Here is a 22990-nt window from a genome sequence, read left to right on the forward strand (position 1 = left end):
CCTGCAGTTACTCTAGTTAAAGGGGTAATCGTTTCTATCGCGTCGCTTCTGGGGCTGTGTTTCACTTCTGCATCATTTCGTATTTTCTTTCAATTGGAATGATATGACAGGGAATAAAAATCACATGTTTGGAGGAATCGTGTGTTAGATTGGTGAAGTTGCGGAACATCACAGGTACTTCAATTCCAAACGATCTAATAACGCTAGTCTTGTGAGGAAAGGGACACCTTGAGCCTAGTAATCAGGATGCTCAGTGTAAAGAGCTGTTTGCACTAGTTGGCTATGCTTTTATAGAGTAATTTTTTAGGAAAACACGTATAGCACAAAACTCAAAAGCAAGTCACTAAAAGAGATACAACAGTGAGCGCACATTAAAACATATACACAAAAATAAAACGGAAAGAAAACATACTTATTCCGATCCATTATTAAAATGTTAAATGTCAAGCTACCCTGATTAATTTGCCCGAAAGGGTAGCTAACCCAGGCGCCCCTGCGGGGGTCTATGTGAGATTGGGATTGGGGGTTAATGTTGGGTGGGGGGAAGGATAGGATGTAGAAGTTTATGCACAAAATGATTTGACATTTTTGTGAGAAAGTTCCCGTTGATGGTCTTTAACTCGGCTTGTCCCCGCCCCTTTCTCCTTCGGATTCACCCGACCTAATCCCCCTTTAGCAGATTATTTAATTCCCGCCTTTCGCGTATTATAATACAAATATGGAGATGACTTCAGCCAGTCGTCTAGCCGCGGTTCTACCTTATAAAAAGCCATCTGAAAATACCTGCCCTTAAAATAAATAAACAGACACCCTGATGTGGCGGTGGCTGGGATCCCACTGGGTGTGGTTAGAGAGGAAAGGGGACCCGGGGGGGAGGCAACGCTCTCCAGCAATCACATCCAGCCCAATGTGGTGGGCATCCCACCCAGAGCCATCAGGAATCCGCCAAGCCCACTCGGTCCATCCCCAGCGTCTCTCCACTGTCACCAACGGGCTTTGACGCAGACTCCACTGCTTTTGGGCACCCGATCGCATCCTTTGTGAATAGATCGCTCAGCGAAAAGCATTTCCCCCCGCCTAGAACGTGCTGTTTTGATGGCCCTGCGCACTGGGACCACTTGGTTTGGTCAGGTCTTGCGCAGAGTTAGGTTGCAGGGATCCTGGTCCCGGCGATCGAGCAGCTTGCTTTGCCTGTCCGCCTCCGAGAAAGCTATCGACGAGGACCAGTATATCTCGGATAGCTTGAGCAACCGCTGCCGGGATCCTGGCTGCTGCACCCGGGCTTTCTCGGTGGACCTTGGCCGTTTGGAGACTAGGAGGGAGAGCGGACATGAGCCGCTCACACGCCGCTTTTTGGAGGCCATGAAGCGGCAGAACGTGCGAACTCTATCCTTGATCATCTGCACGTTCACTTACCTGCTGGTGGGAGCCGCTGTCTTCGATGCCCTCGAGTCCGAGTTCGAAATGGAACAGGGTGGGAGGCTGAAGGAGCAGCAGATCGGGCTCAAGGGCAAGTATAACATCAGCGATGAAGACTACAAGCAACTGGAGGTGATCATTATGCAAGCGGAGCCCCACAGGGCTGGAGTTCAGTGGAAATTCGCCGGATCCTTTTATTTTGCTATTACAGTGATCACAACTATAGGTAAGGATGTGCTTTGTGGTTCCACTTTGCACACACACACACAAAGGGCTATTTCTAGGCTGACTTTAGTGCTGAAAGAACAGCGACAAACGGGGAGGGAGATCCTCCCAAACCACGAGCGTTTACCGGGTTAATCACTTTCAGGGTAGCAAGAGGAGTCTTAGACCGGGAGGTGAGGTTTTTGTTTACTTCGTGTTACACACGCCTATTTAAGGTCTGTCTGGCGAATGAAACCAGTTTATAAACCCTATCTTCATCCAAATCTAAACTCCAAATCCAGTTTAACCTTTTCCCTGGGTACCGAATGCAATTATAAAGAGAACTGTTCATCGCATGCGTTTTTCTGTAAATAAATTGCTGCCCGTGAATAGAGTTTTGCTGAAAAACGCCAGCGAACTGCTGGACAGACTCGCTACTTTCAGTTATACAGCCAGGCACCCTGGCTTTTACCGCGACTTCTAGCTTCTTGAATACTGTACGTGGACTGTTTTAAATACGATCATGCCTATTTTTCATCATTGTAATTTTAAGCACAATGAGATCATAGACACTTTCGTGGTTTTCAGAGAGTGGCCCTGTATGGACAGCGACCATTTCCTTGTGCTACTCCGATCCTGAGCAAATCGCAACTGCACTCGAGTCTGCTGAAATCTTTTCACTGAACTTGTGCCCTGTTGCAGGCAAGAGTACTAAACCACCTTGCAGGGTTTTAAGCAACAGGGATCTAGTTGCCTCTTGACAAATGTACATTGGAGATCTCAAAGGTGTCTGTAAAGTGTAAAGGGAGACGATGGGGAAGGAGAAGGAGAAGGGGGAGTGCTTCTATTAAGCTTGTTCCCCTCACTGTGGGACGTGTTGCCTTGTAATGTCCGAAATAAGGGGAGGAATTGCTTTCAAGAAAACCGCAATGTGAGCAAACCCGATGTAATAAAATAACACTGCTTCTCATGTGTGTGCAGTGCAGCAAACGCGAAGGATGACGTGCTATCTAAGAGCGGGGAATAAACATACAAATGGAAGATATTCAATGAGGTGCGCAACGTAGTTTTCAGCTAAGATACATGTTGCAGTTTGTAGAACAGGGTCGAGGTTTTAACTTATATTAGTTGTTCATAGGCCTAGAAGAGAAGAAAGACATTAAGTATTTAAGTTTTTTTTATTAGACCGAGATATTTTCAGATATTAAAGGGACATGGCCATTATTGGCGGCGTTTGTCAATAATATGCCCTGTGGCGGGGTGACCATCCTCCTACTGCACCAAAGGCAGTAGATTCGTGTTTGGAACAAAGCACTGCAGTAAGTGACACCCAGCAGATGGGATTCACCAGCTCTCCCCTCCCCTTTGAAATTACAACAATAACCAATAATAATGATGTCATTTTACTGAAATGCGCAAGAGTGGAGGGGGGGGGGGGTGGTGGCGGTGATTATGGGGAGGTGAATCACTGCTATATTATCCATGCTCTCATGCTAAACATGAAGGGGAACCTAACTTCTGTGAAGTAGTCACGTGATTGCAATATAACATTGTAAATCCCACATCATGACTTCCTGGAGTTAACCTGACCACAAGTCAACACCAACCACACCTGATCTGAAGTGCAGCCCACCTCTAGCCACCTTGTAACATCTATAGATTTAATTGTTTCCCGTAACTTTCACACAATTACATTGTAAGCGTCCTGGAACGTTTTACTACGTTAAAGGCGCTTATATAAAGGCAAGTTATTGTTGTTTTATATTTTTATAATTTTCTTGGGGAGAGTCAAAAGATGGAATCCCAGCTATCACGGCGTGATTCCCAAGTGACTGAAAGTCCCTGTAGTAATTTGTGCTAAAGCCCCGTGCAGCGCCTGTGCTCTGACAGCCGCTGCTCTTTGCTGATCCCTAAATGTCTGAATTGACATTTCCATCCGCCTTCCCGTCACTCGATCCAGTGCACTTTTCCTGATTAATTGCTTTAAATGTTTCCACCAACGCTGCTTATTTAATTACCGACAACAAGCGCAGGCTTAGAAATGTATTTAAGTTAGAATCACAACAGAGTGTCAGAACTCGGCGGGCGGGGGACACCCACACACATTCAGGTGCGGGTTATGTGACAAGAGGCTCCTCGCATCCTCCAGCACCTGGTAGGTCCCAATGTAGAGTCATTGGCTCTGAGGAGTGCATCCGCCGGGCAGTTTAGATGTATTTACAATATATAAATTATTCCTCTTTCTTTTACATCAAATACATAATATGTGCAATATTACTTGAATCTATTATATACTGATAATAACTGCACTGCGCGAGGATGCAAGTGTTTCAGTGATACTATAATTCCTCTTTAATAGTTCAACATGTAGAAATGATTCAGTTATTGAAGGTATGGAAACTATCTTATGTTTTAAAACTCTCAGCCATCAACAAACATATATAGCTATTCGAATTAGGTTAGGATATAAATAAACTGTCATCACCCAGATTGTATTTTCGTGCACGCTTTGTGTTTGGGAACGCAGGCGGTTCAGTGATGGATTATAGGACAGTATTTTAGTGTCAAGGTTAATAGAGGAGAACTGTAGCGCCCCCGTAAGGGAACATTTATAATATCACACCCGTTCCCCCATAACTTATCTGCTCCTTTTTAATTGAAAGACGATTTCGATTGGAACTTGACTAAAGTTCAGGAAGTTGTATTTAATTTCGACATACGCAACATGTTTCGTTTTTTTAATCTCACAATTGACTGGCATTTGTTATTCACCTTTAATTTCTGATCCATAGCCCATTCAACATTGCTTGTATTCTACATAAAGGAAGACTTACATTTATATAGCGCCTTTCACGACCACCGGACGTCTCAAAGCGCTTTACAGCCAATGAAGTACTTTTGGAGTGGAGTCACTGTTGTAATGTGGGAAATGCAGCAGCCAATTTGCCAACAGCAAGCTCCCACAAACAGCAATGTGATAATGACCAGATAATCTGTTTTTGTTATGTTGATTGAGGGATAAATATTGGCCAGGATGGGATAATTCCACTACTCTTCTTCGAAATAGTACCATGGGATCTTTTACTTCCACATGAGAGAGCAGAGGGGCCTCAGCTTAACATCTCATCCGAAAAACGTCACCGCCAACAGTGCAGCACTCCCTCAGCATTGCACTGGGGTGTCAGCCGAGATTTATGTGCTCAAGTCCCTGGAGTGGGACATAATAGATATTGAAAACTAGTATGGCCTGGAGTAACGAAAATTATATGTTGTAAAAGGTAAATAAATGACGGACCTCGAAAAGATGCATTGCATTATTTTATTTGGTAACTAAGTGGAGATATCTGATATACATCTAAGTAACAGATAGATAAAAAGGAGAGAACTGCGGGGAGGGAGAGGTGAGAAAAACATAACTCTATTCGTGCAAATGTTGACAATTATGGACCGGCCTTTTCAATCTGTTCCCCTTCAATCCCTTGTTTTCCGTTCAACGTCATTTCCCCTAATCTTTATAGCAGATAAAATTAATGAAAACATGGACGCAGTTAGGAAATATATGGAGTTGATTCCTGAATAAGCATTTGATGCTGTATCCGTTGACAGTTTTGTTCAAGAGGTAGATAAACGTCTGCTCAAGAAGGGAACTGGGGGTTACAGGGATAGACAAAGATGATTAAAGACTATGGGGAACAGGACGATTCCCGTGCTGCACATGGAAATTCCGTCTATGGCCAGACTTGAATCATGTATATTGCTATGTTAGATTGATATCCTGGAGTTCTGCATGATCATTCTGGAGGTTGGGGAGACATTTCACAAAGCTCCACCTTCAGATGCCAGCAGGCAGCAATGAGCAATGATTTGATGGAACACGCTGAGGTGAGGAAGGGAACAAAAGGTTGGAATTTGGAGATGACATCAAAGTGCATTTCCACTTCGAGGTACCAATGGGCGCACGGGGGAGGGACGCAACTCCAACAGTTTGGTCCCTTCCGATCTTCATGGTCAGTCTGGCACCAAAACCATCTCCCTCCGCATCCGGGGATGGACACAGAGACAAGGTTGATCCTTGCTTCTCTCGGCACTTTTTAAAGCAAAACGATTCAAAATTTGCAATATCAGCCATTTTTCAGTTTCAACTTCAGTAAATCGCCCCCCTCCCCCCAGATGCTGACAAACCAAGAATAGTTTCCATTCACCGTTTATATGTCAATATATCCGAATTTGGCGGTTTAGATTTTCTTTATTTCCTTTCTCTCTACTTTGTCATATCTCTCAGTATCACTACTTTCCGAATTCACCTTGGAATGAATCTTTAGCCAAACAGGTTGATTTTAATAGTTACATTTAACAGGCTCATAGATCAGGTTTGTTTCCAAATATTTTAAACCCACTGCATCTGTACCACAGCTAACTTACAGATATACCCAAATTTATCGGAATCTACCCAGGTACAGCAAAGAAAGTTAATTCTTTAAACACAAATTATATTCCAGAGTGATGTGATTAAAATATTCGGCTATCCGATATGGCAGATGGATTGAAATCGATTCGTATCCCGATCACTTTCGGGTGAAGAGAGTCTCGGCAGTGCCGTGGTATTCACCAGGACTCGGGGTTGGGGTGGTTTGCAGCCCTCTGCCTCCCCTGAGTCCTGATCTTCCCCTTTACTCCTTGGGGTGGTGAGCGACTTACTGCCCAGTGTTCTGTGGTCATTCTTCTATAAACACATTCAGGGACGGGTGAAGCCATGCCATTTCACCTTTTTCACCTAATAATGCTTCCCTGGAGTTTTGTCGGCCTCGGTTTCTGGCTGATCGCTGTGTCCGCGTGGACTCGGCTCGAGAAATGGTCTCCCCTCAGCCAGAACTCAGGCACAACATTTTGCACTCTCTGTCTTTCCTTTCTGTCTTTTCCCACATCTTTCTAGTTCTCTCCCATCCTTTATTTTCGGTTATGTACCTCTCTCTATTTTCTCAATCTTACATTTCTCTCCCCATATTTCCTCAGCTCCTCTTTTCGCTCTTCTTCCTGACTTTTCTTACCTCGCCCTTCTAACCTCTCCCCGTTCCTCCTGTTTTTCTTCCTTCTGTTTTACAATCTCCAAATTGACTCCCCCACCCCCCGATTGTTTTGTTGTTACAAGACTCGCTTGTTTTTTCATTTTTTTGGCAGCTTTGTAATGGAGAAAAATTTAATCTGAAAGTGTTTGAAAATGTATTCAAGCACATAATTGCCACTCTCAGAGCAAAATTACGGAGAATGAAAGAAAGGCTCAATTAAATTACCGAAGTACTATTTAACAGCCATTTACTTCGAGCAACCAATGGATCTTCTTCAAATTCATATGAAAAGTACATTTATTTCCAAACAGACTGGCCCGATGTTCTTTCTGATTTTTGCTGAACGTTCTTCATTCCCGTTCCTCTTCACAACCCCAAGGGATAACGCTCTAAAACACGATGTACAATTTCTTCAGCCGCAGGCTTAACATTTGCGCAGTCTCCACAGAGCGCCAAATCGCAGCGGCTGCTGTTGGAGCTCGGAAGTTATTCAATCTTTTATTACTTGTGGCCTGAACTCCTCCTGTCACTCGCGGGAACCCCCCCCGTGCTGCTCATTAGACTTCAAACATTAAAAAGGGAAAGCATCCTTTGCATCAGTTTTAATTACTGTACCTTACAGTTCATGCTAGGATATCACCACGTGTTCACCCAGAAGGTTCTGTTCTAATGTATTTATTTACTGTTATAAATTGGAAACTGTAAATACATGCACAGACATACAGTTGTACCGCATTTTACACACCTGTACACAGCTGTCCTGTAGGTCACACACACAACTGTATTACATTTCACACACACACACACACACACGACTGTTCCATCTCTCACCCGCACACACAAAACGCTTCCACATTACAAACACACAAATTGTGCCATCTTTCATATGTACACAGATTCACCTTTGCCATATTATGGGCCCCATCAATAGCCACAGTTGCCACATTATTCACTGATTTCTCAATAGCAGCAACTATTTGTTTTGTACTGAGTACAGCCACGATGGATAGGTGGCTAATTATATAAGCATGCAATCCACATCAGACATACTCCACAATCAAACACCATAAGAATGACAACGATAGGCCAATTAATCAAAGATTAGGGGTTCAGCAATAAATTCCCATTATTGAACCTCCTATTCCACTGCTACTAAGTTCCTGATCTCAGCTGTACTGGGGAGGACGATACTCCAACAACATAGGAGGAGGCTTCGAAGCCTATGTTGCTGGGAAGAGTGCACTGGAAGATACATTAGCATATGGTCCTCCCTACAGTAATGAGGCTGAGATCAGGAACTCAGTAGTCTTGGTGATTCTCACGCATGCAATAACATGTCACTATTTCACGACACCATGCATTGGCACTCTCAAACTCACACATCAGTATGTCATAGAATTTTTCAGGTGTCAGGCTGTGAGATACATTGTCTTGTGATGGATTCTGTGGTTATTAAGTCTCGGTGTTAGTTTAAAGACATTCAATTTATTGCTTATGTTTAATACATGGAATGAATGAATGACTTTTCATTCCCAAGTCATATCATTGCAAAATAGCCATCATTCATGAAGTAATTGTCTTTATGAAAACAGAGAGTAGGTGTAAGAATGGAGTGTGCATATATTAATTTGTTCTTTTGCTCATGCAAAAAAAAAGGAACAAGAAAGCCCTGTTTGAGTAAAGAATATTTAAGGTACTCTCTAATAAAAGACAAAAGTATTTCATAATTTTGCACAAACAATAGCAGTTTGGTGTTGAACGATTCTTTGATTGTATAGTCAATGTGATAGTGCTTGGAAAACAAATATTTTAAAATATAGACCACCAGTATAGCAACTCCTGGACATTTTCTAAAAATGTCACTTTACATTTCAACATTACTCAGTGTGATTTAAGATAAATACGTAGTAGTGGTTTATGGATGAATAACCTTGGGAGCTTGCTCAGTGTCAGTCCAGCAAGTCCAACTGTGCTCTTGCCCTCGGCCCAAAACTCAGATCACAGTGTTTCTAAGTAATTATATTGTGACTTGGTGCAACATAGTACGCCCTTTAAAGCTGGCAGGTGGGGGTTCCTTTTGCAGGATAACTGCAATGCTGCCTGGCATTGCAGTAAAACCAGAGTGAGCGTGCCGCAGGAATACTCATTGCCAAGTGTTCTCTCATAATATGGACGGTTATCATTAATTAAACTAAATCAGGCAATAGAAACTAAAGTTACAATTCTAAAGGGGGTGCATGAACAGAGACACTTGGAGGTATATGTGCACAAATCATTGAAGGTGGCAGGGCAGGTTGAGAAAGCAGTTAAAAAAGCATACGGGATCCTGGGCTTCATAAATCGAGGCATCGCGTACAAAAGCAAGGAATTTATGATGAACCTTTATAAAACACTGGTTCAGCCTCAACTGGAGTATTGTGTCCAATTCTGGGCACCGCACTTTAGGAAGGATGTGAAAGCCTTAGAGAGGGTGCAGAAAATATTTACGAGAATGGTTCCAGGGGTGAGGCACTTCAGTTACATAGATAGACTGGAGAAGCTGGGGTTGTTCTCCTTAGAGCAGAGAAGGTTGAGAGGAGATTTGATAGAGGTGTTCAAAATCATGAGGGGGGTCTGGACAGAGTAGATAGAGAGAAACTGTTCCCATTGGTGGAAGGGTCAAGAACCAGAGGACACAGATTTAAGGTGATTGGCAGAAGAACCAAAGGCGACATGAGGAAAAACATTTTTACGCAGCGAGTGGTTAGGATCTGGAATGCACTGTCAGAAAGGGCGGTGGAGGCAGATTCAATCGTGGCTTTCAAAAGAGAATTGGATAAGTACCTGAAGGAAAAAAAATTGCAGAGCTACGGGGAAAGGGCGGGGGAGTGGGATTAGCTGAAATGCTCTTGCAGAGAGCTGGCACAGGCTCAATGGGCCGAATGACCTTCTTCTGTGCTGTAACCATTCTATGATTCTAATTCTTTCCCTCCACATGTAAAGCCCACACCAAATAAGGATAAGATTTCTAAAATTAAAAAGAAACATGTCCCACTTTTTAAGCACATTTAAAAATTACATTTTAAAATTAAATTAAATTAAAGTTAAGTTAATTCAATTATACCCGGTGTAATTTTGCTTTGGAACCTCAGACATATTTTATGGAAGTTAGACATGAGCAGAAAACAATAATGGGAAGTATCTACTTAGCAAAGCCTCACCTTTCTCTGAGTAAAAAATCATTCCACCCTCCAGCACTGTCAGCTCTCACCATTAAAACTAAACGCGAGGACCGAAAAAAATCCTCCTTAAAACCAAGAATACAAAAATGCCTTTTCCGAATAACGGACTCAATGATTGAATTTGAGTTCACTAATAGTGATTCAGAACATTTATCATATGCTTTGCGCCTTGCATTTAAATGAGAACATAGCAATTCGTTGCTATTGTCATTTTAAGTTGTATTTAAAATATGAAGAATTGGGGGAATTGATCTTTTATAACAGATATGCGCATATTTTAATTTGCAGGAATACATTGACAGTGCATTCCCAGACGCATGATGAAAATATGATGCAATTTTTTCCATTTTACTGTTCTTTTGTATTATGTTGAATTTTCACCCTTCTGTAAATGTTATTCTACTTATGTTTAAATAGCATTAGTAACAGATGAGATTGCCTGCAAAGCCAACAGATCTTTGTAGTTTCAGTACATTCCTTTTGCATTTGAGGGGATCACAGACAGTACTAAGATGAAACAGACAAAAGTGGAGTTGTTTGTATGGTGGAGCATAGTAAAAAGCACAACACAATGGTTGGAAGTTTAACTTAAAAAAATGGGTGGATTAGGAACGTGGGGGTAGTTAAATTGGTAAAAATCAGAATCTCAACCTGAACCCGCCTCCAACCTGCCCACTTCCAGTTTTAGCGAAGGTGGGATGGGAACTGGAATGGGGACGTGCAGCCAAGCCATTGCCAGGAGGCAGGACATCAATTTAAATATAATGAGGCTGGAAGCCTCTTCTTTAACCTCCATTTTGTGTTTAACTGTAGCTGGTCGGGTTTTACACACCTCATAAAAGCCGACAGTTACAGCAAGGCGAGGTAAATGCCTTTATACCTACCTCCTGGATCCAGGGACCCTGCCTAGCCCTTCCATCGCGATCGGAGACCCCCCACAAGGCCACCAATCGCCTTTCCGGACACCCCCCCCCCCCCGCCACCCGCACCACTGATGATCCTGAGGCCAGCCCCGATCTTCCCTCCCCCTCCCCCCAACGATCCTCCGGTGGCCGGATACGATGTTCCCTCACCCACCGATCCTCCAGCTCCGATCCTCTCTCCCGCCCCCCACCCATCCTCCGTAGGCCAACCCCTGCCCCCACCCGATCCCTCCTCTGTGTGGCCTAATGCTGCAGGCCTAACCGCCCTGAGCCAGCCAGCCTCTCCATCTGGCTGGTCATTCTACTGGATTTCCTGCCCGCCCGCCCACCTCGGATCCCCCCCACCCCCCAACCCGCCTTCCCCATTAAAATCCAGCCCAGTGTTTCAGTACAGTTGCTTATGTAATGTTTGTTATTTCCCTAACTTCCTCCCAATGTCTTCTGAAGACATGACTCACACTAGTGTATGGTTCCATACATGCTGGCTTCTCTGAGGTTATTCATGTGAATGGTCCTTCTTCTTGTCTAAACTAACGTGTAAACTAATGTGTAAACATTGGCCCAGAATTTGCTGAAAAAGTAACGGTGTGTGAATGATGGACACCGTTATTAATGTGCAAATTAGCCAGCAACTTGTGGCATGGAAGAGATGTCCTGTGAATTGCGAATTGCCACAAATTTCTGGATGATTTGCGCTAATCCACTGTAGCTTGCAAGTAGTGACATTAGTTGGGGTTATTGTCATTGCCTGTCTAAGAGTGGATCACTCTTGCTGGTCTGCATTCTTCTCCTGTGAGGTGGTTTGAGTGTTTCGGGGGGGGGGGTGGGCTGTCGGGGTAGAAAGCCAAGTGAGTCTCCAATAATGGGATTGGTATTTCTACAGTCCCAGATGGAGGTCAAACATCACCTGCTAGAATTGGGATTTGTCACACATTTCACCATCTACAAGGCACAAGTAAGGAGTGTGATGGAATACTTTCCACTTGCCTGGATGAGTGCAGCTCCAACAACACTCAAGAAGCTCGACACCATCTAGGACAAAGCAGCCCGCTTGATTGGCACCCTATCCACCACCTTAAACATTCACTCCCTGCACCACTGGCATACGGTGGCTGCAGTGTGTACCATCTACAGGATGCACTGCAGCAACTCGCCAAGGCTTCTTCGGCAGCACCTCTCAAAACCGCAACCTCTTCCACTTAGAAGGACAAGGGCAGCAGGCGCATGGGAACACCACCATCTCCAAATTCCCCTCCAAATCACACACCATCCTGACTTAGAAGTATATCGCCGATCCTTCATCGTTGCTGGGTCAAAATCCTGGAACTCCCTACCTAACAGCATTGTGGGAGTACCTTCACCACACGGACTGCAGTGGTTCAAGAAGGCAGCTCACCACCACCTTCTCAAGGGCAATTAGGGATGGGCAATAAATGCTGGCCTTGCCAATGATGCCCACATCCCACAAATGAATAAAAAAAACCCCACAGGTGCAGAGGGATGGAGATGTGGATGTATTTCACCATAGTGGGAGGCTGCACCTCTCTTGCAGTTAGTACTAAAAGCAATGCATATCCTGATTTCGATCCTGAAGTTAAAAAAGGGTTCACCAAACAAACCAATTCTTTCACCAGAGCCATATTCTATTTTTCTACCAGCTACTAATTTCACCTTGACCAGGATGACCTAAATTACTACCTCCAGATTTCATACTTCCTCCAAAATCCAGTAATATTTTTCAAACTCTGACATGAGATGATCCCTGGAACTGCCCAGATTTTGGGGTCAGTAGCGAAGTGACAGCACTCGCTGATGACCTCGAAGAAAGCTGCCCACAAACCTTTAGTGGGTTCTGTGGCACCAATTTCACCTTTCCCAATGTTAATTTCATTCTGGAGTCATCTATAAGGGTTCTCTGGCGTCCAGCAACAGTGTTGTCGTCAAGCAGGCTAAGCAGCCAATCACATTGAGGAATTATCACAGGCAGCAAACCAGGAGGTAAAAAGTAGGTTTTATTATATACTTTCTATAATTTTACATAAAGCAAAATAAAGATTGGGATATACGCATGGGATTAAGGTAGAAGCTGAAATAACATAAATAAACTTTGAAAAAAATCAAATAAAAGTTAATTTTTATTATTTTAAAAATCTATGCAATTTTATTATGGAATGGAGAAAATAACACTCTACAAATATAAAGTTAGTTTTTCAGGGCCAGAGAAGCTGTTCATCAGTAATTATGACTTATTACACCGTTAATAGCTTACGTTTTTGGGGTGGTTTTACTGCGAGATTAGAGCGTAAAAAGTGGAAGTTCACGTCAATTCAGTGATTTCTAATTGATTTCTGTCTGCGAGGACTGCAACAGTGCACCCTGTGGAGGAGCAGGGTATCACTGACAGCAACTTCAGGATTTAAATGCGCATGTGCAGACTCCAGAAGTTGCTGTCAGTTTTACAGAGTAAAGATGGTGAACACTGAAAGTTTTGCCATCATTACAACTGCAAATTCATGGCCAAAGTCTATTCCCCAGCAGCCCCCACCCCGAGACACATCTGCATCCTATGCACTATGTTCACCTTCATGACAGAAGAAAACACATTAGGCATGATGTGTTGCTTTGGAACAAGACTTAAGTCTTTGGCTAATGTAGGAGGACTGGTCAGAGGTTTGGAGACAGACCTTCAACATCACCACCTTCAGCAAAATACGCAAGGGCTAAGTCAAGATCATACATCGTAAGGACTGTACATATCACATTCACACAAGCTGCACAAATTTAACTCCACCATACTAGACAATTTCAGCATCGTAGTGCATTGAAAAAGTGTCAGCAGTAATATCAAATATTTGGCCAATCTAGTGAGTGCGAATTCTGATCCATGAAAAAGGGCATTCAGCACATCAATTCATTTTGCTTATTAATCCCTATGGCCAGCTAAAAAGATAAGGCCTCCATTACCCATTAATTTGAACTGGGTTCAAATGAAAGGACAACATTCCAAGCCATTGTGCCACCAAATCCCTATCCTGGCAGTTGCTTAAAAAAGATCTGGTGAAAGCTTAGTGAAAACCTGAGCCACTCGGCATAGGTCTCAGAGATGTATGCTAGTTAGTAACCACTCAGTAATTTTATTGGGATACTAGCCAATTACAGCAGTCTTTGAGTACTAAAGTTTCCCTTTCTAGGATAATTCATAAATGCTTCTTATCTGAAACATCTAAGAATGACATCTTGGTAAGTCATAAATGCTCCACGTTACAATTACAGCACAAACTGCAATGGATTTTTATGAGTAATATTGTCTGTGAAATACTAAGTATCCTTTTTGATATGATGCCTCAACTTCAAAAACAAATTATATTAATAAATATCCTTGAAGTTGATAAACATAAACATAAGTTGCATCACTTGGAGGGTGCGAGCCTAGGTGGGGTAGAGGGACCTAGGAGTACAAATACACAAATCACTAAAAGTTGTGACACAGGTTAGCAAGACCATAAAAAAAGCAAACCAAGCACTAGGGTTTACTTCTAGAGGGATAGAATTGAAAAGTAGGGAAGTTATGCTAAACCTGTATCGAACCTTGGTTAGATCACACTTAGAGTACCATGTGCAGTTCTGGTCGCCATATTATAGGAGAGAGGTGGAGGCACTGAAGAGGGTGCAGAGAAGATTTACAAGGATAATACCAGAAATGCGAGGGTATACATATCAGGAAAGGATGTAACAGGCTGGGTCTCTTTTCTCTTGAAAAAAGAAGGCTGAAGGGTGGCCTAATAGAGGTCTTTAAAATTATGAAACATTTTGTTAGAGTGGATACAGAGATAATGTTTCCACTTGTGGGGAAGAGCATAACTAGAGGTCATCAATATAAGATAGTCACCAAGAAATCCAATATGGAATTCAGAAGAAACTTCTTTACCCAAAGAGTGGTGAGAATGTGGAACTCGCTACCACAGGGAGTGGTTGAAGCGAATAGTGAATTTAAGGGGAGGCTAGACAAGCGTATGAGGGAAAAGGGAATAGAGGGTTATGCTGATAGATTTAGATGAGGAAAGATGGGAGGAGGCTCGTGTGGAGCATAAACGCCGGCATGGACTGGTTGGGCCAAAAGGCCTGTTTCTGTGTCGTATATCCTATGTAATCCTATGTAAAGAAAATACTGGCAAGAAAAGAATGTATGGCTTCTTCACATCACAGCCTACGGTTAGACTCTTCTGTGTAATTTTATATTTTTACCTCTCAATCGCTCTCCATTGTTCTATTCAGTCATTTGTTTTTCAATAGCTGAAAATACTCTGTGGTATCGCAGTACCATTTCATCATGATCGAAAGGCCAAATTAATTTCAGACATGTGGCTTCTTAGGCAAAATTAAATGAAACGATATGTCATTCAGCAAGCCAATGAAATAAAAACTTTATTAATAACTCTAAGGACTAGATTTATGACAAAGTTAATTAAAGAGACAAAATAGATAATGGTCTCATTAATAATGTTGTTTCATAGCATCACTCTGATCATTATTGTCCCTTGGAAGCCATTAGTGAACTGTAAGAGTGCTTGGTAGGGGAATGGCTATTTAGGGCCCTATAAAACTGTAGTCCCATGAAAAGTAATGTTACAGATTGTCTCTCTGGATTACATGGAGAGGAATGTATAAGGCAGGCTACAAATGGATACATTCTTTCTAAAATTGGTAGGCCCTTGCTAGAATACTCCCTGATACAGTCTGACTACAGATTGTTCATAGGTCCCTCAATGATACTCATACAATGTAAAGCACACTCATGTTATAATTAAACTTTCAAAACTTTCAAAAGGTAATTGGATAAATACATGAAAAGAAACAATTTTCAGGGCTATGGGGAAAGAGCAGGGGAGTGGGACTAATTGGATAGCTCTTTCAACGAGCCGGCACTGGTACGATGGGCCGAATGGCCTCCTCCTGTGCTGTATGATTCTATGCTATCTTCAAAACATGCTCAAAATATAGTAATATAGGAAGGGTCCAATCTTTGGATGCATATTTCTATCTCATTACATTTTATCATTGCTATTTCCTCATGTTAGATCAGCCAATGCAGCCTCCAATGCTGACTTGCTTTCTCTAGCTAGAACAACAGGATTGCATAAGCCTTGGACTTCCTGTTGACCACCATCAATGCAATTATGTAATCTGCTAGCAGAGTGGGGTGCTTCATGAGGGCCTATTAGAGACCAAAAAGGTAACCTATGTGTGGAGGCGGAAGATGTGGGTATGGTTTTTAATGAATACTTTGCGTCTGTCTTCACAAAAGAGAGGGACGATGCAGACTTTGCAGTTAAGGAGGAGGAGTGTGAAATATTAGATGGAATAAACATAGAGAGAGAGGAAGTATTAAGAGGTTTAGCATTTTTGAAAGTTCATAATCACCAGGCCCGGATGAAATGTATCCCAGGCTGTTAAGAGAGGCCAGGGAGGAAATAGCAGAGGCTCTGACCATCATTTTCTAGTCCTCTCTGGCTACAGGCTTGGTGCTAGAGGACTGGAGGACTGCTAACGTTGTGCCATTGTTTAAAAAGGGAGAAAGGGATAGATCGAGTAATTACAGGCCAGTCAGCCTAACCTTGATAGTAGGAAAATTATTGGACAAAATTCTGAGGGACAGTATAAATCGTCATTTAGAAAGTCATGGATTAATCAAGGACAGTCAGCATGGCTTTGTTAAGGGAAGGTCATGTCTGACTAACTTGATTGAATTTTTTGAGGCGGTAACAAGGAGGGTTGATGAGGGTAGTGCATTTGATGTAGAATGCATGGACTTTAGCAAGACCTTTGACAAGGTCCCACATAGCAGGTTGGTTAAAAAAGTAAAAACCCATGGGATCCAACGGAAAGTGGCAAGTTGGATCCAAAATTGGATCAGTGGCAGGAAGCAAAGGGTCGACGGGTGTTTTTGTGACTGGAAGGCTGTTTCCAGTGGGGTTCCACAGGGCTCAGTACTAGGTCCCTTGCTTTTTATGGTATATATCAATAATTTAGACTTCAGTGTAGGGGGCATGATTAAGAAGTTTGCAGATGTTACAAAAATTGGCCATCTGTTTGATAGTGAGGAAGAAAGCTGTAGACTGCAGGACGTTATCAATGGACTGGTCAGGTGGGAAGAAAAGTGGCAAATGGAATTCAATCCAGAGAAGTGTGTGGTAATGCATTTGGGGAGGGCTAACAAGACAAGGGAATCTATCTATATGTATAAAACGGTCCGTCCGTCTGTCTGTCTGTCTGTCCGTCTGTCCACTATACACTCAAAAGTTATAGAGCGTACCTACACATATGTTATATCAAAAGAAAGCTGATGATCAGGGGAGTGTCATAGGTGTATTTACTTTTTGGCCAGACAAATATTGTTCTGACAGTATACAAAACACGTTCAAGAATCCGCTCATTAGCGGTTGACCAATCCTACTGCTCATTAGCGTTGAGTGACGTGATGGTTGACCAATCCTACAGTTCAGTGACCTGATGGTTGACCAATCGGTGCATCACAGGCGGCACCTAATCCTGCAGCCTCCCGAAACTTTGCCGCCATTTTTTCCCCAGCTTTTCCTCCACAGCGAGCAGGGCAGCTGCGTCAGCCTGCCGGAGCGGCAGGTGAGTTGGGGTCACTCGGGCCGGGCCTCACAACCGCTCGGCCCGAGACACACAGCGGGGGACCGGCAGCGGCTGGCCGTCAACCCCGCGGCCCGACACACAAAGCGGGGGAGCGACAGCGGCCGGCCGTCAACCGCGCGGCCCAAGACTGCGTCGGCCCGCCGGAGCGGAATGTCAGTTGGGGTCACTCGGGCCGGGCCTCACAACCGCTCTGCCCAAGACACAGAGTGGGGGAGCGGCAGTGGGCGGCCGTCAACTGCGCGGCCCGACACACAGAGCGGGGGAGCGGCAGCGGCCGGCCGTCAACCGCGCGGCCCTCTAAACTGCCCTGGCAACGCCGGGCCCCCCATGCTAGTACACAATAAATGGCAGGATACTGAGAAGCATAGAGGAACAGAGGGACTTTGGACTGCATGTCCACAGATCCCTGAAGGTAGCAGGACAGGTAGATAAGATGGTTAAGAAGGCATACGGGATACTTTCTTTTGTTAGCTGAGGCATAGAATATAAGAGCGGTGAGGTTATGCTAGAACTGTATAAAACACTAGTTAGGCCACAGCTACAGTACTGCATACAGTTCTGGTCACCACATTATAGGAAAAATGTGATTTCACTAGAGAGGTTACAGAGGAGATTTATGAGGATGTTGCCAGGACTGGAGAATTTTAGCTATGAGGGAAGATTGGATAGGCTGGGATTGTTTCCCTTGGAACAGAGGAGGCTGAGGGGAGACTTAATTGAGGTGTATAAAATTATGAGGGGCCTAGATAGAGTGGCTAGGAAGCACCTATTTCCCTTAGCAGAGAGGTCAATAACCAAGGGGCATAAATTTAAAGTAATTGGTAGAAGGATTAGAGGGGAGTTGAGGCGACTTTTTTCACCCAGAGGGTGGTGGTGGTCTGGAACTCATTGCCTGAAAGGGTGGTAGAGGCAGAAACCCTCATCACATTTAAAAAGTACTTGAGGTACCGCTAACTGTAAGACTACGGACCAAAAGCTGGAAAGTGGGATTAGGCCCTTTTTCGACTGGCGCAGATACGATGGGCTGAATGGCCTCCTTCTGTGCCATAAATTTCTATGATTCTATGATTCTATGAGGTTGTGGAATTAGAAGAGGGAATGAGGAATGTACTGGATTTGTAATTTTTTTTCCTTCTAAGGTGAAGCTCAGTATTTTTCTGAATATTGTGTTTATTGGCTCAGCAAAGAGCTGGGAAGACTTTCTCAATGAGTTACGCTCGTGTGTCAGGCAAAGCTGGGATTTAAATTTATAACACTCTGTAGTCCATTCATCATGCCTGCCTCCCTCACAGTACAGCAAACAAACTAAAAATACTCTCTGAAGCAAAAAGTTCAATCCCGTCCTGCTCTGGCTGTTGATTTTTATCCAATTTTGAACTAGTAAACTGTTTATAAATTTAATAGCTATTAAAATTATAATGTACGTTTAGCTGATTAAAAATATCATGCTTGGTGAAAATGAGCTCAGGCAATTTGTGTAACATGAAACAATTCAATTAGAATATTAACATTGAAATGTCAAATCACTAAGGCAACCGATGTAGTGTTAAAATTAGATTTGGCAAGTTTAGCATATGATAATTTATAGATATATTTCTGGATGATACAGTTTCCTGCTTCATAACAAATGAAACATTGCAAAATATAAAACTTATTATACAAAAGGTGAAGTAAAAATAAGCTGGAGCGTGATAGTGGCAAATCCTGTACCACAAGGCTGTGTACGCTAACGTTACATTACTATCAGCAGTATTGCTCTAGGTTCTATGTCACACAATGGAAATTCTTATCTGGATAAGGGAAACAGAACATTTTTCATATCAAAATAATAAATCACTGTCCTTTAGACTTGTCATAAAATGTGTACTGTATTCTTCACCTCAAAATAACAAGGTGCTAACAGAAAACTGTAATATTTGCATTCTCTCTATTCTTTAGATTGTACACTCTCTGCCTTTGTCTTTCTCTCTCAAGCACACACTCACAGACACACAAATACATTCATAGTCACTGACATACACAGATACACACACACACTCAAAATACACCTGATCTCACACAAAACTTTCTCGCATATGCAGTCATGACACATATTGACAAATCCACTCAGACACAGTCACTGATCCATACAAACTCACAAATGCCCACTCACAAATGCACAGAATACAAAAATTAAATATTATACACTATAGTTGTTTGCCTGAATTTGGCATTGAGAATAATGGTGAGGCTAACCATGCTCACTGTTATTATGGAGTAAATCGGACAGCAACTTATTGAGTACACACATGTGCAGTTAAACGTGGAAATCCGGAAGTTGCAGCCTGAGATACCCTGCTACTCCACAGGCTGTGTTATAATAGAACCTCGTCAATAGATTCAGTATTGAAATCAATGTAAGGGTATGAAGGTACTTTTTTATTAATTCATGGGATATGGGCGTCGCTGGTAAGGGCAGCATTTATTCCCCATCCCTAATTGCTCTTGAGACGGTGGTGGTGAGCCGCCTTCTTGAACCTCTGCAGTCCGTGTGATGAAGGTACTCCCACAATGCTGTTAGGGAGGGAGTTCAAGGATTTTTACCCAGCAACGATGAAGGAATGCAATATATTTCCAAGTCAGGATGGTGTGTGATTTGAAGGGCAACTTGGAGGTGGTGGTGTTCCCATGTGCCTGCTGCTCTTGTCCTTCTAGGTAGTAGAGGTTACAGTTTTGGGAGGTGCTGTCGAAGAAGCCTTGGCGAGTTGCTGCAGTGCATCTTGTAGATGGCACACACTGCAGCCACGGTGCACCAGTGGTGAAGGGAGCAAATGTTTAAGGTGGTGGATGGGGTGCCAATCAAAGTGGGCTGATTTGTCCTGGATGGTGTTGAACTTCTTGAGTGTTGTTGGAGCTGCACTCATCCAGGCAAGTGGAGAGTATTCCATCACACTCCTGACTTGTGCCTTTTAGATGGCGGGAAGGCTTTGGGGAGTCAGGAGGTGAGCCACTTGCTGCAGAATACCCAGCCTCTGACCTGCTCTTATAGCTACAGTATTTATGTGGCTGGTCCAGTTAAGTTTCTGGTCAATGGTGACTCCCAGGATGTTGATGGTGGGGGAGTCTGCGATGGTAATGCTGTTGAGTGTCAAGGGACAGTGGTTAGTCTCTCTCTTGTTGCAGATGGTCATTGCCTGGCACTTGTGTGGTGCGAATGTTACTTGCCACTTATCAGCCCAAGCCTGAATGTTGTCCAGATCTTGCTGCTTGTGGGCATGGACTGTTTCACTATCTGAGGAGTTGCAAATGGAACTGAACACTGTGCAGTCATCAGCGAACATCCCCACTTCTGACCTTATGATAAAGGGATGGTCATTGATGAAGCAGCTGAAGATGGTGAGGCCGAGGACACTGCCCTGAGGAACTTCTGCAGTGATGTCCTGATGCTGAGAAGATTGGCCTTCCTCAACCACAACCAACTTCCTTTGTGCTAGGTATGACTCCAGCCAGTGAAGAGTTCCTCCCCTCCCCCCGATTCCAATTGACTTCAATTTTACTAGGGCTCCTTGATCCCACACTTGGTCACATGCTGCCTTGATGTCAAGGGCAGTCACTCTCACCTCACCTCTGAAATTCATCTCTTTTGTCCATGTTTGAACCAAGGCTGTGATGAAGTCTGGAGCAGAGTGGTCCTGGCAGAACCCAAATTGAGCATTGGTGAGCAGTTGCTGCTTGATGGTACTGTCGACAACACCTTCCATCACTTTGCTAATGTTTGAGAGTGGACTGATGGGGTGGTAATTGGTTGGATTGGATTTGCCCTGCTTTTTGTGGACAGGGCATACCTGGGCAATCTTCCACTTTGTCGGGTAGATGCCAGTGTTGTAGCTGTACTGGAACAGCTTGGCTAGAGGTGTAGGCTAGTTCTGGAGCACGTCTTCAGCACTACAGCCGGGATGTGGTCCGGGCTCATAGCCTTTGCTGTATCCAGTGGCTCAGCTGTTTATTGATATTAGGTGGAGTGAATCGAATTGTCTGAAGACTGGCTTCTGTAATGGTGGGACCTCAGGATGAGGCCGAGATAGATCATCCACTTGGCACTTCTGCCTGAAGATTGTCACAAACACTTCAGCCTTGTCTTTTGCACTCACATGCTTGTGATTGTTCATGGAGCCTCCTCCTCCCGTTAGTTGTTTAATTGTCCACCACCATTCATGACTGTTGTGGCAGAACTGCAGAGCTTTGATCTGATCTGTTGGTTGTAGGATCGCTTAGCTCTGTCTATAGCATGCTATCTCCGCTGTTTAGAATGCATATAGTCAGTCCTGTGTTGTAGCTTCACCAGGTTGGCACCTCATTTTTAGGTACGCCTGGTGCTGCTCCTGGCATGCTCTTCAACACTCCTCAATGAACTAGGGATGGTCCTCTGGCTTGATGGTAATGGTAGAGTGAGGGATATGCTGGGTTATGTGAGGTTACAGATTGTGGTGGAATACAATTCTGCTGCTGCTGATGGCTCACAGTGCTTCAAGGATGCCCAGTTTTGAGCTGGTAGATCTGTTCTGAATCTATCCCATTTAGCACGGTGGTAGTGCCACACAACATGATGGAAGGTGTCCTGAGTGGGAAGACGAGACATTGTCTCCACAAGGACTGTGCGGTGCTCACTCCTACCAATACTGTCATGGACAGATGCATCTGCAACAGGTAGATTGGTGAGGACGAGGTCAAGTAGGTTTTTCCCTTGTGTTGGTTCTCTCACCATCTGCCGCGGTCCAGTCTGGCACGTATGTCCTGCAGGACTCGGCCAGCTCGGTCAGTAGTGGTGCTACCGAGTCACTCTTGGTGATGGACATTGAAGTCCCCCACCCAGAGTACATTCCATGCCCTTGCTGCCCTCAGTGCTTCTTCAAGGTAATGTTCAATATAGAGGAGTACTGATTCATCAGCTGAGGGAGCGCAGTAGGTGGTAATCAGCTGGGGTTTCCATGGCCATGTTTGACCTGATGCCATGAGACTTCATGGCGTCCAGAGTCATTGTTGAGGACTGCCAGAGCCACTCTCTCCTGACTGTATACCACTGTGCCGCCACCTCTGCTGGGTCTGTCCTGCTGGTGGGACTGGACATACCCAGGGATATTGGTGGAGGATCCTGGGACATTGGCTGAAAGGTATGATTCTGTGAGTATGACTATGTCAGGCTGTTGCTTGATTAGTCTGTGGGACAGCTCTCCCAAATTTGGCACAAGCCCCCAGATATTAGTGAGGAGGACTTTGCAGGGTCGACTGGCCTTTTTATAGGTCGATGCCGAGTGGTTTGTCTGGTTTTATTCTTGTTATTCTTGTTTTTGCAATGGTTTGATATATTTAAAAACATTTTTTTTAATTCATTGATGGGATGTGGGCGTCGCTGGCTAGGCCTGCATTTAGTGTCCATCCCTAATTGCCCTCGAGAAGATGGTGGTGAGCCGCCTTCTTGAACTGCTGCAGTCCATATGGTGTAGGTACACCCACAATG

At 43.8% G+C, this 22990-nt stretch overlaps 1 protein-coding gene across 1 annotated transcript in view; it reads left to right on the plus strand.

Annotated features, from left to right (window-relative positions):
- The first annotated feature begins 980 nt into the window (after window positions 1–980).
- Window positions 981–22990, plus strand: part of kcnk9 (potassium channel, subfamily K, member 9) — an 85624-nt gene continuing 63614 nt past the window's right edge. Inside the window, exon 1 of the mRNA XM_085992113.1 lies at window positions 981–1645. Coding sequence (XP_085848239.1) covers window positions 1096–1645 — 550 coding nt within the window. The 5' untranslated portion in view covers window positions 981–1095. The remainder of the gene's footprint in view (window positions 1646–22990) is intronic.

This window comes from Somniosus microcephalus, chromosome 7, assembly GCF_052327205.1.
Source record: "Somniosus microcephalus isolate GS21.2 chromosome 7, FLI_Smic_1.0, whole genome shotgun sequence".
NCBI lineage: Eukaryota > Metazoa > Chordata > Chondrichthyes > Squaliformes > Somniosidae > Somniosus > Somniosus microcephalus.